The sequence below is a fragment of the Oryctolagus cuniculus genome, chromosome 10 (genome assembly GCF_051225735.1).
Source record: "Oryctolagus cuniculus isolate XC-2025 breed Fujian yellow rabbit chromosome 10, ASM5122573v1, whole genome shotgun sequence".
Taxonomy (NCBI): Eukaryota; Metazoa; Chordata; class Mammalia; order Lagomorpha; family Leporidae; genus Oryctolagus; species Oryctolagus cuniculus.
Window position 1 is genome coordinate 110,031,613 of NC_142876.1, and position 16,678 is coordinate 110,048,290.

At 53.4% G+C, this 16,678-nt stretch overlaps 1 protein-coding gene across 2 annotated transcripts in view; it reads left to right on the plus strand.

Moving 5' to 3' along the window:
• NUP210 (nucleoporin 210) overlaps positions 1–16,678 on the plus strand; it is an 89,154-nt gene that overhangs the window by 46,727 nt on the left and 25,749 nt on the right. For both annotated transcript variants that reach the window (XM_089306545.1, XM_051852612.3), the window contains exons 17-20: positions 1,118–1,310; positions 1,797–1,903; positions 3,636–3,740; positions 3,830–3,931. In XM_089306545.1, the coding sequence (XP_089162671.1) occupies positions 1,118–1,310; positions 1,797–1,903; positions 3,636–3,740; positions 3,830–3,931 (507 nt within the window). The remainder of the gene's footprint in view (positions 1–1,117; positions 1,311–1,796; positions 1,904–3,635; positions 3,741–3,829; positions 3,932–16,678) is intronic.

Sequence of the window (16,678 nt, forward strand, 5' to 3'; positions counted from 1 at the left end):
TCGGCCTTATCCCACGGCTTAGACTCGACGGCTCTCCCGGGAGCTGTGGAGACAGAGTGTGTAGACCCGATCCGGCATTCAGACTCCCTGTGGAGTGTTCCCAGGTGACTTGTCACCTCTCCCTGGCCAAAACATGTGATGTGGTTGCTCCTAACCCGAAGCGAGGGTTGGAGGAGGACATTCCCCCCAGCTGGACTCACGCTGGCCAGGGAATCAGACCCATCTGTGTGCCACGTGGTGGCCCACGTTGCACTCCTCAAGCGCTGATGGCTACAAGCCTCTCTGAGGTGACTTCACATGACCCCACCTGAACAAACCCTTGGAGATGGGTTCCCTTGTGCTTCTGGGTCACAGCTGGAGACACAGGCTCAGGGCACTTGGTAACTTGCACAAACAGTAAGGGGTAGGGCTGGGGTCCAGTCGAAGCTGTGGGATCCTGTTGCCTCCCCTGTCGTCCATGCCATTTGCTCAAGGAGAGAAGGGATAGACACAGCAGTGATGAGGCTGGGATTCAGCCTGGGGCCTGAGGGGAGACTGTTCCGGGGAAACTCAGGATTTGCGCACAAGACTTGCATGCCCCTCCCTAGCCCTCCCTCGTTTCCTCCCCTGACCTCTGCCTGCTCATCCTTAACACAGGGATGGCCTCTCTCCCGGCTCACTGCTTCTGCAGGGTGAGGTGAGAACTTGGAGCTTTGTGAACCCTGTGGTTCATACCCTTATTAAGCCACCAGGGGAGTGTCCTGGAGGCACTGAGTGTGCCTGGGGTGGAGGACAGTGAGGGCAGAGTGGGCAGCAGGTGAGGTGGGTGCTCCTGCCGTTGTAGGGCGCATCACAGCATCCTGACACCCTTCTAGATGCCAGCTGCGCCACCTGCCAGTGCTGCTGGGGGTGGCAGGGGTGCTCATGTCCATTGGGAACCACAGGCTGGAGCCAGAGCCAGGATGGACAGGGCTGTGGGGCACCTTGGTGTTCAGCAGTCATGACTCATCCCCACTTACTCACAGGGTCCCCAGGAGGCCACAAGGCAGCCTGCCCTCTTTAGAATGCACCGTGTGGTCGGCAGTGGCCAGGCCCAGCGCAGGCCATGGCTGTGGTGTCTGACCTTGGGCTCTCACAGGTGCCGGTCTCCAGCCACCGCAACCCCCTGCTGGACCTGGCTGCCTACGACCAGCAGGGCCGCCGATTCGACAACTTCAGTTCTCTGAGCATCCAGTGGGAGTCCACCCGGCCGTGGCTGGCCAGCATCGAATTTGACCTGCCTATGCAGCTGGTGTCCCAGGATGATGGGAGCGGACAGAAGAAGCTGCAGGGTGAGCCGGGGAAGGGGCCGAGGGCCTTGCGCAGAGTGGCAGGTGTCATGAATCCCCAGTGGGTGAGTGTGGGCTGGTGCCTGGGGGGAGCTCATTACTCTGGAACGCCCCTCCACCACAGCTGTGCCAGTGTGCCGTGTGCTTACCTGCTACTTTATCCTGCACTGCGTGAGGCAGGAGTCAGAGGCTCCCGATGCAGCAGGGCAGCCCGCAGCCCCAAGGGCTCCACGGCCTGGCTGCTGTTCTCTGGACCAGGTCACAAACCCTCGACAACCGAGACTGGAGGCGTCTCCCCCCTGCGCACCAGCCACTCTGCGGCACTTTGCTGAGGGCTGCACAGGGCTGCTCAGGGCCTGGGAACTCCTGGGCTGCATGGTATCTGCAAATTCAGTTCTCGGTTTCTGGATTGGAAACTGCAGATCGGAAGGGGGTATGGTGCCCTAGGGGACAGACTCCTAGCCTCCCTTCCCCTCTTCCTCCAAGCAGGTTTGCAGGCTGTTGTGGTTCACCAGGCTTCCGGAACCACCACCATTTCGGCCACCGCAGCTGGCTACCAGCAGTCCCACCTCAACGCAGCCAGAGCGAAGCAGCCGGTACCTCCTAGGGCCTCAGGGGGTGGCAGGGCCGCCAGCCTGGCCAGAAGGGCTCTTGCTTCCCATGGGACCTTGGGCCTCTGTCCCTACTCCACTGCGCCCCCTGGGTGTGCGCTCCTGGGTTATTGTGCCCCCTCCCTCACGCCCTCTCGCGGGCTCCCAGGGATCCCACAGAAAGCCCAACTGGCTGTGCCACTTCCGGGCTCCAGCGCACACCTTCAGGAGCCACCTCACTCAGAGCTCCTGCACAGCCTCTCCTCCCCCTCACCCTGTGTGCTCAACGTGTTTCCCACTGTCGTGCCTGGCAACTTGCAGAGCCCACTGCCTGAGAGGCCACCTCTGCCTGTCCTCCATCCAGTATCCAGCTGTTTTTAGGCTACTGCAGTGCCACTCCCTGTGGGAGCACCTGGAACCCTGGGCACAGAGCAGCTGCTCCTGCCCCGTCTCAGAGCCCCTCTGTCTCCCACACTCATGGTGTCAAAGACCACAGCACACACACACACAGGCACACGGGCTGCTGTATGCACAAGGTCACTGCCTGCTGGCCCAGCAGAGACATAGCTGGTCAGGAGGCAAGTGGGTACACACCCTGTCCCTGGCTGCTTCATCTCGTCTATGTTCTCACTGGCTTATGAGTAGCCTCTGGACTTCCTTGCTGGGGCCTCCAGGGCCTGGGAATATAGGATGTTGGCCTCGGGGGCTGCTGTGCCCTGTGGGCTTCCCTCTGTGTTGCTATTGCCCAGGGCTTCCATCCCTGAGCTTCTGCTCACCTGAGAGCTGCTCTCCCTGTTGTTCTCCACCCTCCTGCCAGTAACCCGTCCCCGTGTGACCCGCCCACCCACCATCCTCCCGTCACCAGCTTGCCCTTTCTTTTCCTTGCATCTGCGTAGTCTCCCCGAGGACACTTGTACCCCCATGGTGCCTGCTGCAGAGCCCCGCAGTTTCCCTGCAGTGACAGGAGAAGGAAGCGGGGGTAGGTCACTCTGTGCACCGCACAAGGGAACAAGAACTGGCCCTATCTTCTGGGGCCAGCTGTGAAGACGCCCTGGGGCTCCTCCCCACTCCCCGATGTCACTGCGCAAGTCTCCAACGTTAGCACCTGCTGCGGGTGCTGCAGCTGCCTGTCTGCTTGCAGGCCTGGAAGGTCTGGGTGGGGGTGGGGTGGGGTGGCTCAGCTCCAGATGGACGCCAGTGACCCCCTCCTGTCCTGCAGCTGGGGAGGCTGCAGCTTGCCTCCTGGGTAAGCAGGCCTCGGGGGTGGTGGCTGTGCAGCTGGGCTCAGGAGCACTGTGTGCGTGTGTGTGTGTGTGTGTGTGTGTGTTCCTAAAAAGATTTATTTACTTATTTAGAAGGCAGAGTTACAGAGAGGCAGAGGCAGAGAGAGAGAGAGGTCTTCTATCCCCTGGTTCAATCCCCAGATGGTTGCAACGGCCAAAGCTGGGCTGATCCAAAGCCAGGAGCCTGGAGCTTCTTCCAAGTCTCCCATGCGAATGCAGGTTTCCAAGCACTTGGGCCATCTTCCACTGCTTTCCCAGGCCACAGCAGAGAACTGGACTGAAATGAAGCAGCTAGGACTTGAACTGGTGCCCATATTGGATGCCAGTGCTGCAGGCGGCAGCCCTACCTGCTACACCATAGCCTGGTGGTTTAATTGGGCCTGGTGTCCCAGGTATCTTGCTCTTCCTGAGAGGCAGGCCTCCTGGACCTGACGGCCTTGGCCTTGTGCCCTCAGGATGACCCTCCTGTGCCCGTGTCGGCCTCTCTGGAGCTCATTCTGGTGGAGGACGTGAGAGTGAGCCCAGAAGACGTGACCATCTACAACCACCCTCAAGTCCAGGTACAGCCCTTGCATGGCTACCTCCTGCAGAGGCTCCGCTTGCCCTTCCACATGCAGCCCAGTCCTCTGCCTACGTCTCTCTCCCGCAGGCCGAGCTGCACATCCGAGAAGGCTCCGGTTACTTCTTCCTCAACACGAGCGCCGCCAACATCGTGGAGGTGACCTACCAGGAGGCGGGGGCCGTCGCCACGGTGAGCCTGAGCCCCACCCCATGTGGCTTGTGGGTTAATTATTTCCAAGCTGGCACTTAATCACATTCACTTTTGTTGGCGAGGGCTTTGGATTCCCTGATTCTGTCCAAAATGTCCTGTGTCCTGTGCTGTGGTCTGTAGTGGGTCCCCAGCACCCGGCCGCCTGCCCGCCCGCACCACTTAGTTAGCTAACCGTGCCTCCCATCAGTCTTCTAATGAAGAGGCAAGTAGGACTTCACGAGAGCCCAGCACCAGCCACGCAGTAGACCACCAGTAGGAGAGGGGTCAGCTCCTCCATTTCTCCAATTCTCTCTTGACCTTCTCCCTGCTCTCCTGAGTAGTGACATAACCGAACCCGTGGTCCGGAGAGCGAGCCGCCTGCTGGCTGCGGTTCTGTTCTCTTCCTGCCTTTGGTTTTCTCAGGGTGCCGTGTAGGCTGGCTGATTATTTTGTATGTAGTTGTTTGTACTTTAGCCATTTTCTTCTAAGAGCAATTGAATTGTTTAAAACTTTTTTTAGAAAAGTATTTTCATCGCTTCTTGGCCTTTTTGGCTAAGGTCAAGTGTAGAAGAAGATTTCTTTATTTACTTGAAAGGTAGAGTTACAGTGAGAGAAGAGAGTGAGCTTCCATCTTGCTGCTTCACTCCCCAAATGGCTGCAATGGCTGGGGCGGGGCTGGTCCAGCACGAAGCTGGCAGCCAGGAGCTTTTTCCAGATCTTCCACATCGGCTCAGGGGCCCAAGCACTTGGGCACAGGAAGCTGGATTGGAAGTGGAGCAGCGGGACTCGAACCAGCACCCATATGGGATGCCAGCATCACAGGCAGCGGCATAAGCCACTATGCCGTAATCTGACCCCTAAAACTTTTTTTTTTTAAATAGATGGCAAAGTACAAAATAAAAAAGTACAAACAAACGATATTATCTTAAATGTCTGCACATCTGCATGACGGATGCCCTGGGTTTGGCTGTGGTCTGAGAGGCCCCTGAAGATTCCTGTGCTGGAAACTCGGTCCCCAGTGTGACAGGCTGGGATAGAGGAACTATTGAGGGGTGCAGCTTAGGGCACGGGAGCCCTTGGAACAGACTCATGCCAGTCATGGGAGTGGGTTGGTTCCCTTGATAATGGGTTGTCATAGAGTTCCGTTTCTCTGGCTTTTTGCACGCACTGACTGTCCTAACACAGGGATCGCAGAATTGAATTGCCCATAGGTTGGGACAGGTGCGGACTAAGGGATGGAAATGCATCGAGTGTGAGAAATAAACCTGGAGACACTTTGCTTCCGTGGTGGGTAGCAGGGAGTAGTGGGGGTTTGGGCAAACTAGAGAGGCTGGTGGGAGCCTGTGTCCGGGGCAGCCACTGTGTCCTCTGGCGGGCTTCTGTTGTGATCTTCACAACACCTTTATTGAGGTGTTATTTGCTACCATGCAATTAACCCATTTACACATACAGTTTGGTGGGTTTTTGTAGATTCACAGGTGGATGCAGCCATTATCCCAAAAATGAATTCAGGCAATGTAACCGTCACCTTCCTGTTGTCGCACACACACTCATATGCACCCTGTCCCAGCGTTCAGCAGTCACTGACGTCTCTGTAGATATGTCTGCCGTGGCCATAAATGGGATCATGCAGCGAGAGGTCTTCAGTGGCAGGCCTCAGTCCCCGAGTGTGGTGTTTCTGAGGCCCATTGTGTTGGGCCTGTCTTCCTCATTTCTTTTTACGGTCAAAAATATTCCACTATCTGCACGTGCTGCGTTTTGTTCATTCACCCACCCGTAGTCCTTTCGGTTATTAACCAGTAATGCTGCCGTGAGCATTGGTTCTGAGCTTTCATACAGACGGGTGTTCTCATTTCTGCTGGGTGTGTACACAGGCTGGGATTGCTGGGGTCCTGATTGTGTCACTGAGGGTCTGCCAGACCGTTTCCATAGGAGGCTGCAGAGCGTGGGGGTTCCAGTGTTCCCACGTCCTCGGCAACACTCACTCTCAGAGTGTTTCATTCTAGCCAGCCTACTGGGTGTAAGTGGGGTTTCAGTGTGGTGTTGCTTCGCATTTCCTGGGTCGCCAATGGTGTTGAGCCTCTTGTCATGTGCCTAGTGGCCATTTGTATGTCTTCTTTGAACAGATACCTCTTCAGATCCTTTGCCCATTGTTTTCCTCTTTTTAAGAACTTGTGGAAGTTTGTTGTATTATTCTAGGTGCAAGTCTTATCAGATGTAGTTTGTAGAGGTTTTCTCTGACTCTGGTTTGTCTTTTTACCTTCTTGATAGAATCCTTTCAAGCACACACGTTTTGAACTTTCATGAAGTGCAATGCGTCTGTTCTGTAATTGCTTGTGGCTGTTTCTTTATTTGCAAGGAGAGAGAGCCAGAGGAAGAGCTGCCATCCGCTGGCTTACTCCTCCAGTGCCTGCCACAGCCGTGGCTGGGCCAGGCCCAGAGGCAGGAATCCAGACACACACAGTCCAGGTCCTCCAGTGGGGGTAGCAGGAACACAATGACTTGAGCCATCACCGCTGCCTTCCAGGGTCTGCATTAGCAGGAGGCTGGAGTCAAGAGCAGGAATGACAGACCCAGCCTCTGTGATGGGGGATGCAGGTATTGTAACTCAGACTGCACCTGCCCTCTAGCTCATGGTTTTTTTTATTTTATTTTATTTTTTTAACTTATTTGAAAATCACAAATGGAGAGAGAGAGAGAGAGAGATCTTCCATCTGCTGGTTCACTCCCCAAATAGCCACAATGGCTGGAACCAGGCCAGGCCAAAGCCAGGAGCCAGGAGCTTCTTCTGGGTCTCCCACATGGGTTCAGGGGCCTAAGAACTTGACCATCTTCCACTGCTTCCTTAGGTGCCTTAGCAGGGAGATGGATCAGAAGTGGAACAGCTGGGACTTGAGCCAGCACCCTTATGGGATGCCCACGCTGCAGGCAGTGTCACCTATGCCACAGCCCTGGCCCAGGCTCTTGTTTTTTATATCATATCTAAGAAACTCTTGCAAATCTGAGGTGATGATTTATCCTGTTTTTATTTAAGAATTTTAAAATTTTAGCTCGTATTTTTTTTTTGTCTTTGGTCCATTTTGGGCTAATTTTTATTTATGCTGTGAGGTAGGAGTCCAGTTCATTCTTTTGGGTGTGGCTATAGCTTGTCCCAGCGCCATTTGTCATAAAGGTTATTCTTTGAGCCTTGAGTGATCTTGACACCTATAACCAGTTGACCATGTTGGGTATATTTCTAAGATCCTCAGTTCTGTGCTGTTGACCTATGCGTCTGTCCTTGTGTCAGTGCCACAGGGTCTTATCATTTCTTTGTGGTGAGTTTTAAAGCCGGGAAGTATGTGCCCTCAACTGTTTGTCTTTTCAATGTTATTTTGTCTGTCATGGGTTCCTTTCAATTTCTTATGAATTTTAGCATCAACTTGTCGAGAATTTTTGTTGTTGCTTTCATATGAAAGGCAAGAGAGACAGAAATAAACAGATCTCTTTCGTTCACGGGTTGACCCTTCAAATGCCTGCAGCAGCCAGGGCTGGGCCAGACTGAAGCCAGGAGCCTGGAACTCAATCTGGGTCTCCCACCTACACAGGTGGCAGGGACATTAGTGCTTGAGCCATTGCCTGTTGCCTTCAAAGAGTATGTGTTAGCAGGAAGCTGGATCAGCACTGGGGGAGCTGGGATTGTAACCAGGCAGTCCAGTGTGGGATGTAACATGTCCCAAACAGTGTCTTAACTGCTACACCAAAAGCCGACTCCAGCTTGTCAGTTTCTACAAAGCCGTCAGCTAGATAGAGATTGCACCAAATCCGTGATGAATTTGGGAAGTACTGGCTCTCTTACCAGTATTGTCTGTCCTCTATGAATGTACGATGTTTCTATTTATTTCGATCTTTTTAAATGTCTTTGGTTATTTTGTAGTTTTCAGGATATAAGTTTTACGCTTAAAAATTAAAAGCTATTTGAAAGTCAGAGAGGATGGGAGAGACAGATCACCCACCTGCTGGATCACTCCCGAAATGCCCAGGAGCTGGGAACTCCATCCAGGTCTCCCATGCGGGTGGCAGGAACCTGACTGCCATACTGCTGCCTGCCAGGGCCTGCATTGGCAGAAAGCGGGAATCGGGAGCGGAGCCACGACGTGAACCCAGGGACCCAGTGGGACATGCGGCCATCTTAAGTGACATTTTAACCACTGCCTCAAACACCTGCCCTTAGTTTTACACTTTTGTTAAATTTGTTTCCCAGTGTTTTATCCTTTTTTATGCTGTTGTACTTGGAGTTGTTCTCTGAACTTCATTTAACTAATGTTCATACAGGTGTCTGTGTCTACAGTCTGTTTTTGTGTGTTGATACTGTATCCTGCAGCTTCGCTTAACTCATTTATTTGCTTTCTAGTGGGTTCCTTAGGCTTCTCCACATACGAGATCACGGCATCTGTGAACAGAGGTAGTTTGATTTCTTCCCTTCCAGTTGGGATCTCCTTTCTTTCTTTCCTTGCTTGCTTGCTTGCCCTGGCTCGACTCCCTGGTACACTTGAGTAGGAGTGGCAAGGACCATCAGCCCTGCTTGTTCCTGATCATAAGACTTCACCACCACAGGCTCCCTCACGGATGCCCTTTCTCGGGCTGAGGAAGTCCTTGCCTAGTCCTGTTTTGGTGTGCCCGTTTAATCAAAAGGGATCCTGGGTTCGGCAGATGCTTTTTGTGTGTTTCTTGAAATGTGCTTGTGGTCTTTTTTATTTTTGTTGCTGTGATATGTTACATTAGTTGATTTTGAGTTGTTAAATCGACCTTGCATTTCTGGTCCTAGTTGGTCACGATGTGTAATTCTTTCATTAACTAGTTGGATTCAGTTTGATAGGTTTTTTTTTGATGTTGCTGTTTAGAATTTTTATGTTCGTACTTAATAAAAGATTGATTCCCAGCGTTCTTGGGTTGCCTTTGTCTGGTTTGCGTATCAGATTAATATTGACCTCACAGGAGATGTCCTTCTATTTTGGGAATAGTTTGTGTAGAACTGGTAGCAATTATTCTTAAAAACTTGCTCGAATTAACCAGTGAACTCATACAGATGTAAGCCTTTCTCTGTGGGACTTTGATACAAAATCAATCTCTTTAACTGTTCTAGGTCTATTCAGATTATACATTTCTGTTTAGTCAATTTTGGTAATTTTTGGCTCTCCGGGAATTTGTATATTTCCCTTAAATTGTCTAGTTTCTTGGCATACAATTTTGATAGTATTCTCTAAGAATTTTGATTATTTCTGTTGGTTCGTTTGTAACTTCCTCTTTTTCCTTTTTGAGTTTAGTAAATTGAGCCATCTGTATTATTTGGTAAGCCTAGCTAATGGTTTGTCTGTTTTGTAAATTTTTTCAAAAAACCAACTTCAGTTTCTTTGATTTTTCTCTATTGTTTTCATTCTCCTTTATTAATATCAACTCTATTTACAAGTATTTCATTTCTTTTTGTTTCATGTTTAGTTTGCTCTTTTTCCAGTTCTTATGTGGAGGCTTATTAGTTTGAAATCTCATTTAGTTTTAAAGATTTATTTATTTGAAAAGGTTACAGAGAGGTAGAGTCAGAGAGAGAGAGATCATCCATGTGACGGTTTACTCCCAAATGGCTGCCACAGCTAAGGCTGGGCCAGGCTGAAGCCAGGAGCTTCTTTCAAAGTCTTCATGTGGTGCAGGGGCCCAGGTACCTGGCCATCCTCCACTGCCCTCCAGGCACATCAGCAGGGAGCAGGATTGGAAGTGGAGCAGCTGGGACTCCCACTGGCCCCCATATGGGATGCTGTCACTGCGGATGGTGGCTTAACCAACTAGGCCACAGTGCCAGCCCCTGAAATCTCACTTTTTAATGGAGCTGGTTACTACTGTGTGTTTTCCTTTATCACTGCTTTAGCTGCATCTCTTTTGTGTTCCTTTGTTTGTCAAAGTTTTCACTTATCTCTGATGATTTTCTAGATTCCTTTTGGATTTTTTCCTTGCCTATTAGATCTTTAGAGATGTGTTGTTTAATTTGCACAGTTATTTATTTTATAAATTTTGTTCTAATATCATTCTCTCTTTTTACATTTTTTTTTAAAATTTATTTATTTATTTGAAAGTCTTGAATTATACCGAGAGAAGGAGAGACAAAGAGAGAGAGAGAGAGAGAGAGAGAGAGAGGTCTTCCATCTGCTAGTTCTCTCTCTGATTGGATGCAACGGCTGGAGCTTCGCCGATCCGAAGCCAGGAGCCAGGAGTGTCTTCCGGGTCTCCCATGTGGGTTCAGGGACCTAAGGACTTGGGCCATCCTCCACCGCTTTCCCAGGCCATACCAGAGAGCTGGATCAGAAGTGGAGCAGCCAGGACTTGAACTGGTGCCCATATGGGATGCTGGCACTGCAGGCAGTGGCTTCACCTGCTCCGCCACAGTGCTGGCCCCTAATTTCATTCTCTTGTGGTCTGAGAACATACTTTGTATGATTTCTAGCCTTTTATATTTGTATGCTCTAGAACCTACAGTATCCTGTAGAGTGTTCCACATTCACTTGCGGAGAAGAGAGGTTTCTCTTACTGTCTTGTATGATTTGTTGGGTGCAGTTTTTTAAAGCTGTATAATGGGTCTGGGTGGTTTATAGTGTTGTTCAAGTCCCCTGTTTCCTTGTCATTCTTCTGCCCAGGTGTTTTACCGCTACTGGAAGGGGTGCTGCCACTCCCGTCATTTCTGCAGCCAATTGTCTCGTCTCCTCTGGTGTGCTTAGGCCTGTGCTCCCTTAACTGTCACAGACACAGGACAGTCAGACCGGGGATGAGCCCAAGCCAGAGCTTCCATCCGCCCCACGGGCTGGGGCTGAACGGAGGAGGGAGCCCTACATTTCGGTTGCACCTGCCTGGCGCCAAGCCTCGTGACTTGCAGCATTCTCGAGTCTAACACCTGCTCCTCCTAGGAGAGTGTCCCCAGGCTGGGAGCTGGGCGGAGCAGCCCTGTGGTTTCGGGTGTTGTGGCCCTGAGTGGAGCCTGCCTCTTGGTAAGCTAGGAGAGGCAGGAGAGCAGTAGTCATATTTTAGATGTTGCAGACTCCTGTAGTTCTTCATGAGTTCAAATTGATTTTTCTGAATAGCTGTTTATCCACTTCCTCTATGACCTTAGAATTGTTTCCAGAGATTTGAAGTGTGTGTGTGTGTGTGTGTGTGTGTGTGGTGATTTCCACCAGTTTTCCAGGGGACAGGGCGTATGGGCAAGAAACCCTCACAATCATCATGCCAGTACTGCAACCTCTCAGTGTAGCGGCGTGGGCTTTGTGTGGCAAGATCTCCACATTTCCCGGGAGAAGACAGAAATCTCTATTTTTGTGTGTGAAACAGCCTCATTTGTTAAAACTGGTTAATTTTGGTTTTCCGTTGTGTGTTGTATGGGTTTTGGTTTTTACAGTCCTCTACCCTTCACCTTGACCTCCAGCCTGCTGGTGCTTTCTCAGGGGTGACCCTCAGTGAAGGGTAAGGGGGTTGCTCTTTCCTGGTCTTCAGAGAGGCAGAGTCCCAGGTGTCAGGACCTCCCCGCTCCCACCCCAGGTTGTCTCTGAGCAGCAAAGCGAGAGAACACATCTCCTGGGACGCGGAGCCCTCGGTGCCGTTGCTGGGAGGCTGTGACGCGGGCTCTCATCAGAGAAGGCCTGATTTTCCAGCCAGCCCTCCTGGCACCAGAGGGGGCGTTCCTTGTCAAACTCTCGATGTTGAAAGAAAGATCTTAAATCATCTGTAATTCTGACTGCTTGAAATGTGCCTCATTGTGGATTACTTCTAGAGGCTAAAAATAACTTCCCCGTCATCAAGACGAGGGGACTTCCAGTTCGGGGAGATGTTTGCAGGGCCATCGCCTCCTGCGTACCCTGGTACTCTGATTACCTTGCACCTGGCACGTGAATTAAGAGCTGAGGGTGCACCTGTGGCCAGTGAGAGGCCTTCCATGCAGGGCCCTGAGCTCCTAAGAGCTGGCTCTGCAGGCATTGAGCAGCCTGTCTCTGGAGACATTCAGGTGTAAGCGGAGTCATTTGTCTGAAGACCCAAGGTGGGATTCCAGCATCAGAGCGGAGTTCTCCCAAGGAGGATGCTGTCATTCAAAGACCACCTCTGCACAGTCCTCACTGAGTTGGGAATGAGTGCCCTCATGGCACAGACAGGCACAGGAGAGCTGCAGCAATTCTCTGGATGGTGTGCTGGCTGCTGCCCTGTCCACGTCTCATCCCACACCTGGGCTCATTGACTGGGACTTGACCTGAGGACGGTCTGGCATGATGTGAGGTGATATCTGTGTAACAAGGCCCCTGGGAATTGCCGCTGCCTCGGAAGGGCCTGTGGACACCCTGAGCGTGGCGTCCTCTGCTGCCTCTGCTCTGGAGCTGGTGCCAGGGACCACTGCGACTCCAAGTGGAAACCGGATCCTGGCCCCCGGTCCTGCTCAGTGCCTGCAGGGGGGTGAAATTGCTCACGGAGTATGGAGTGTGAGCCAGCCGGGCCACCCCTTCGTCCCTTCTGGTGGCAGCTTCTCGGGGACATTCACACATTTCTCTGCATTTTCCAGCTGCTAATTAGTGGCATTCTCATTTCCCTTAATCACCGCGACGAGAAAGCCCAGAGCTGCTCTTCAATTAGCGGGTAGGAAGTGTTGCTTTCTTGCCTACTGATGCGCGTCTGCGCTGCAGGAATGGCTCCTGGGTGTGTGTGTGGCTTCCGGCGCCCCAGGGAGGGGAGTCTGGAGCTCCCCCAGCAGGCTCCCGGGGAGGCACCAATGCCCACACGATGTGCCCCCCAAGTGTGGGGCTGTGATTAATTCTGCTCACCCCCCACTTCCCCCCGAGACTGTACAGGGGCCTTTGTTTCATCTTTGGCTGGTTTGCACCTAGGAGCATTTACCTGATTTAAACTTTGAGTTCTTTTCTTCTCAGCCGCTCTTTACATTTCAAAATAAGTCTTCCCAGCAGAGCCGATGCAGTTACAAGAGCAGGGACGGGCCCCGCTGCGTGGAGCACTTGGAACTTCTCATTCAGCAGTGCTCTGCGTGGCAGAGGTGGGGCAGGCACTGTGCTAGGCGCAGAGGGCTTGCTGGTGACAAGGTGCAAGGGGATGGTTGCGCTCTCAGGAGCCGCCAAGGCGTTACTCTGTCTGTCTTTGGTCCTGCACATAGTGGCTATCAGAGCCAGGGCACATCCATGGAGGCAAGGCAGGGCTCACGTGCAGGTCCCGCTGTGAGGCTGACCCTGCCCTGTGGACAGTGGGACCTGTCTCAAGCCCAGAACCCTTTTCCATGTCTGTGATTTTTCTCATGGGCTAGGACAACAGGTGATGGGGCCATTGTCCCTTGTGCAGCTGGCCTTGGTCCCCAACGTGACACCGACAGGCGCAGCTGGAAGCGGACGCTGATGGCTGCAGTAACGTTCGGAGATGTTGGTAGGGTCCCTACTCCCTGATGGACAGCAGCTGTTGGGAGAATTCTGAAGCATGATCAGTGTTGTGGGGCTCGACTGATGGGCCTGGCGGGCACCAGGAGGTATTGCAGTTTTTCAGTGAGCCATAATGCACTCCGGGGCTTGTGCCTGCCCACAGCCTCAGCTGGCCCCTTCACCACCTCAGGACTGGAATGCCTGGGCAAGAGGTGTTGAGCACAGCCATTGAGATGTGTGCATCATTACACATCAGAGTGCCTGGGGTCAGTTTCCAGCCGCCTTTCTGCCAAGACAGACCCCAGGAGGAGGCTCAAGGAATTGAGTTTTTCCTTGTGCATGGAGGACCTGGATTGGGTTCCTGGCTCCTGACTCTGGCCCTGGCTCAGGCCCAGCTGTTGGAGGCATTTAGGAAGCAAAAACAGCAGATGGGCGCTCTGGCGGTCTACCTGCCTACCTACCTACTTACATACCTACCTCTTTTTTTTTTTTTTTTTTTTTTTTGACAGGCAGAGTGGACAGTGAGAGAGAGAGAGACAGAGCAAAAGGTCTTCCTTTGCCGTTGGTTCACCCTCCAATGGCTGCCGCGGCGGTGTGCCACACTGATCCGATGGCAGGAGCCAGGTACTTCTCCTGGTCTCCCATGGGGTGCAGGGCCCAAGTACTTGGGCCATCCTCCACTGCACTCCCTGGCCACAGCAGAGAGCTGGCCTAGAAGAGGGGCAACCGGGACAGAATCCGGCGTCCCGCCCCGACCGGTGTGCCGGCACCGCAAGGCGGAGGATTAGCCTAATGAGCTGCGGCGCCGGCCACATACCTACCTTTTAAATAGTGGAAAAAAAAAAAAAAAAAAGAAAGAAAGAAATCCGAATTCATCCTGCCAGTGTTCTCCCGTGTGTTGAGAATCTGGGTCCCAGATGCCCAGAGAGACCAGGAGAGGTGAGCCACACAGGATGCAGTCAGGAGTGGGTGCCACCAGCTAGGGCAAGGCCCCTTCCTTCCCCGTGAGGGTTTCTACGTCTACACAGTGGCCTCACAGACCCTCTCTTGCAGCTCTGCTTTAGGGGTGATATGCGCTGATGTGGGTGCAGTGGCCCGGGACGGGCCAAGAGCTCTGCAGGTGGCGGCTGAATGCCAGACCCCACTGCCATCACCTGGAAGGTGCCAGGCATCTGTTCCCCTGGACATCAAGTGGATGAGGAGTTTGATTTCTCCACCAGCATTTCCTACAGGCAAAATGCTCCTGTTGAAGGAGAGGGGATGAACCCAAGCCTGCCTGTGCCCCCAGCAGCGGCGTGCCTGGTGACTGCTACACACGTGTCATGTTGTGAGGGCGCACGCGTCAAAGTCACCCCTGCCGGCAGTGACTTTGGCTTTTTCGGGAGGATCAGATCAGAGGCTCCCGTCGTGCTCTCCAGGAAGGCTCTCTTGTCTCAGTAATCTCTCAGCGAGCTTTCTCTGGGGGAACAGTGATCCCCGACTTCAGCAGTCGGGCCCCTGGTGGCTCCCGCTGCCCGGCCCTGGCTGGCGCAGGGATGGCTCAGTGTGTGGGCACACCTTTCGTGCTGCACCCTGAGGAGTCTCCTCAGAGTCGTTGTGTGACGTAACCCAGGCACGCTCTGGGGCTGTGGAGGTGACCTCGCTCTATTAGAGGGCTGGAGTCTGGGGCTCAGCACAGCTCACTGAGCCTCTGTCCCCAGCTGCGTGTGGCGTGGGCCGTTGTCAGCCTGGCCCTTTCCTCCCCACACTCTCCATCTTCTCCTCCCTGACGGCTCCATTCTGGTGGCTGGAAGCATGCATTCCCAGAGGGTACAATCAAGGGAGCCCCAAGCTAAGAGCCCTGCTGCCTGGGCTGCGTCTCCAGCTCTGCCCTCTAGGGGCCTCAGTTTTCCCATTGGCACATCCAAGGGTCTTGTCTCTTTTCCCGAATGGATGAGGACACGCGGTCTTTGTGGAGCCTTTTACAGAATCTCCAAGGCGCAGCCAAGGAAGGTGCAGTCTCGTGAAGTCAGGCCAGCTGCAGCACCAGGCCTTTTGATCCAGAATTACTCAGGGCGCTGACTCTGGGTCTGTACCTAATGAGGACGTGCGTGGGGGCACAGAGGGGGGCCGGGCTGAGTCCCGACGCTGCTGTGGAGCAGAAAGCAGCCTGGAGGTGAAGGAGGACACGAGCCGCCATCTGCATCTAGACCGTTGTGCAGTGTGCAAGGGAGGGGCAGTTTCCTGAGGAAGGGTGCTGTAGCTGGGGCCTAGGGGCGAGCAGGAGCTGGCAGGTGGAAGCGCGGACAAGGGGAGTCCCAAACCTGGACCCTTTGAGGGCCAGGGTGGCCGCAGCTAGGGGGTTGCAGACACTGAACTGATTGCTGTACACATCATCCCACCACGCACACACAAATATGAGACCACAAACCACAAGCAGCAAAGCCAGGCCCAGGCACATGGGAAGCAGCAGTGCCCCTTGCTCTGCCAGCGCCACTGACCACCTGGTTGCAATGTGCGCCACGCCATAGGAGCAGCAGCAGTCGGGCCATGTTAGCTAGATGGTGTAGAACCGGTGAGCACCCACATCTGCAGCGTGAGAGGGGCTGGGGTGTGGTTTGTGAGGGGAGAGATTCTTTGGAAAGAGGAATCCCTGGAAATGAGCGAGAGGAAAGGATTGAGAAGAAACTCCTTGGCAGTGCAGAGCCCGGAAAACACTCGGTTTGTTCTCTCGGAACATTCTGGGATCGCTGCTCACAACTGGCTGTGGTTGTCAAGATGTGCAAGACTCAGAGCCCGCGGGGGTGATCTCCACAGCGTGTCCCCAAGTTCTGTGACCTTGCAAGTTTCCAGGAGAGCCTGGGATCCAGCAGCTCCCGACTTGGGGGACCTGCTTGCTTCCTCCCCTATTAGCAGTGCCGTGGGGGCCGGTGGCTAGGGTCTGACTCTACCTCCTGTCTCCCAGCTGCCGGATATCTCGAGGCCACCGGCCATACCTGCTGAGGTTTGCGTGGTCCCCAAGGATACACGTGTGGGAATCTTGGTCCCCAGTGTGAAGATTCTTGAGGTGGTAGAACCCATGAGAGGTGGGGCCTAGTGGGAGGTCGTCGGGTCACGGGGGAAGGGATTATGGCTGGGTGGCCAGAGTGAGGGAGTTGTGGAGGGAGTGGGTTGTGTGAAGTGAGGCGGCCCATACACTTAATCCCTTCTGTGATGTAGCCAGAGCGGGGCGAGTGGGTGGAGAGGGGGTACCCCTTGCCAGAGGCTGCACAAATGGGACCCCTAGTCTTGGACTTTGGGCTCCCAACCTTGTGTCCTTATGGAACACCGGCCTCAGGTGTTTTTT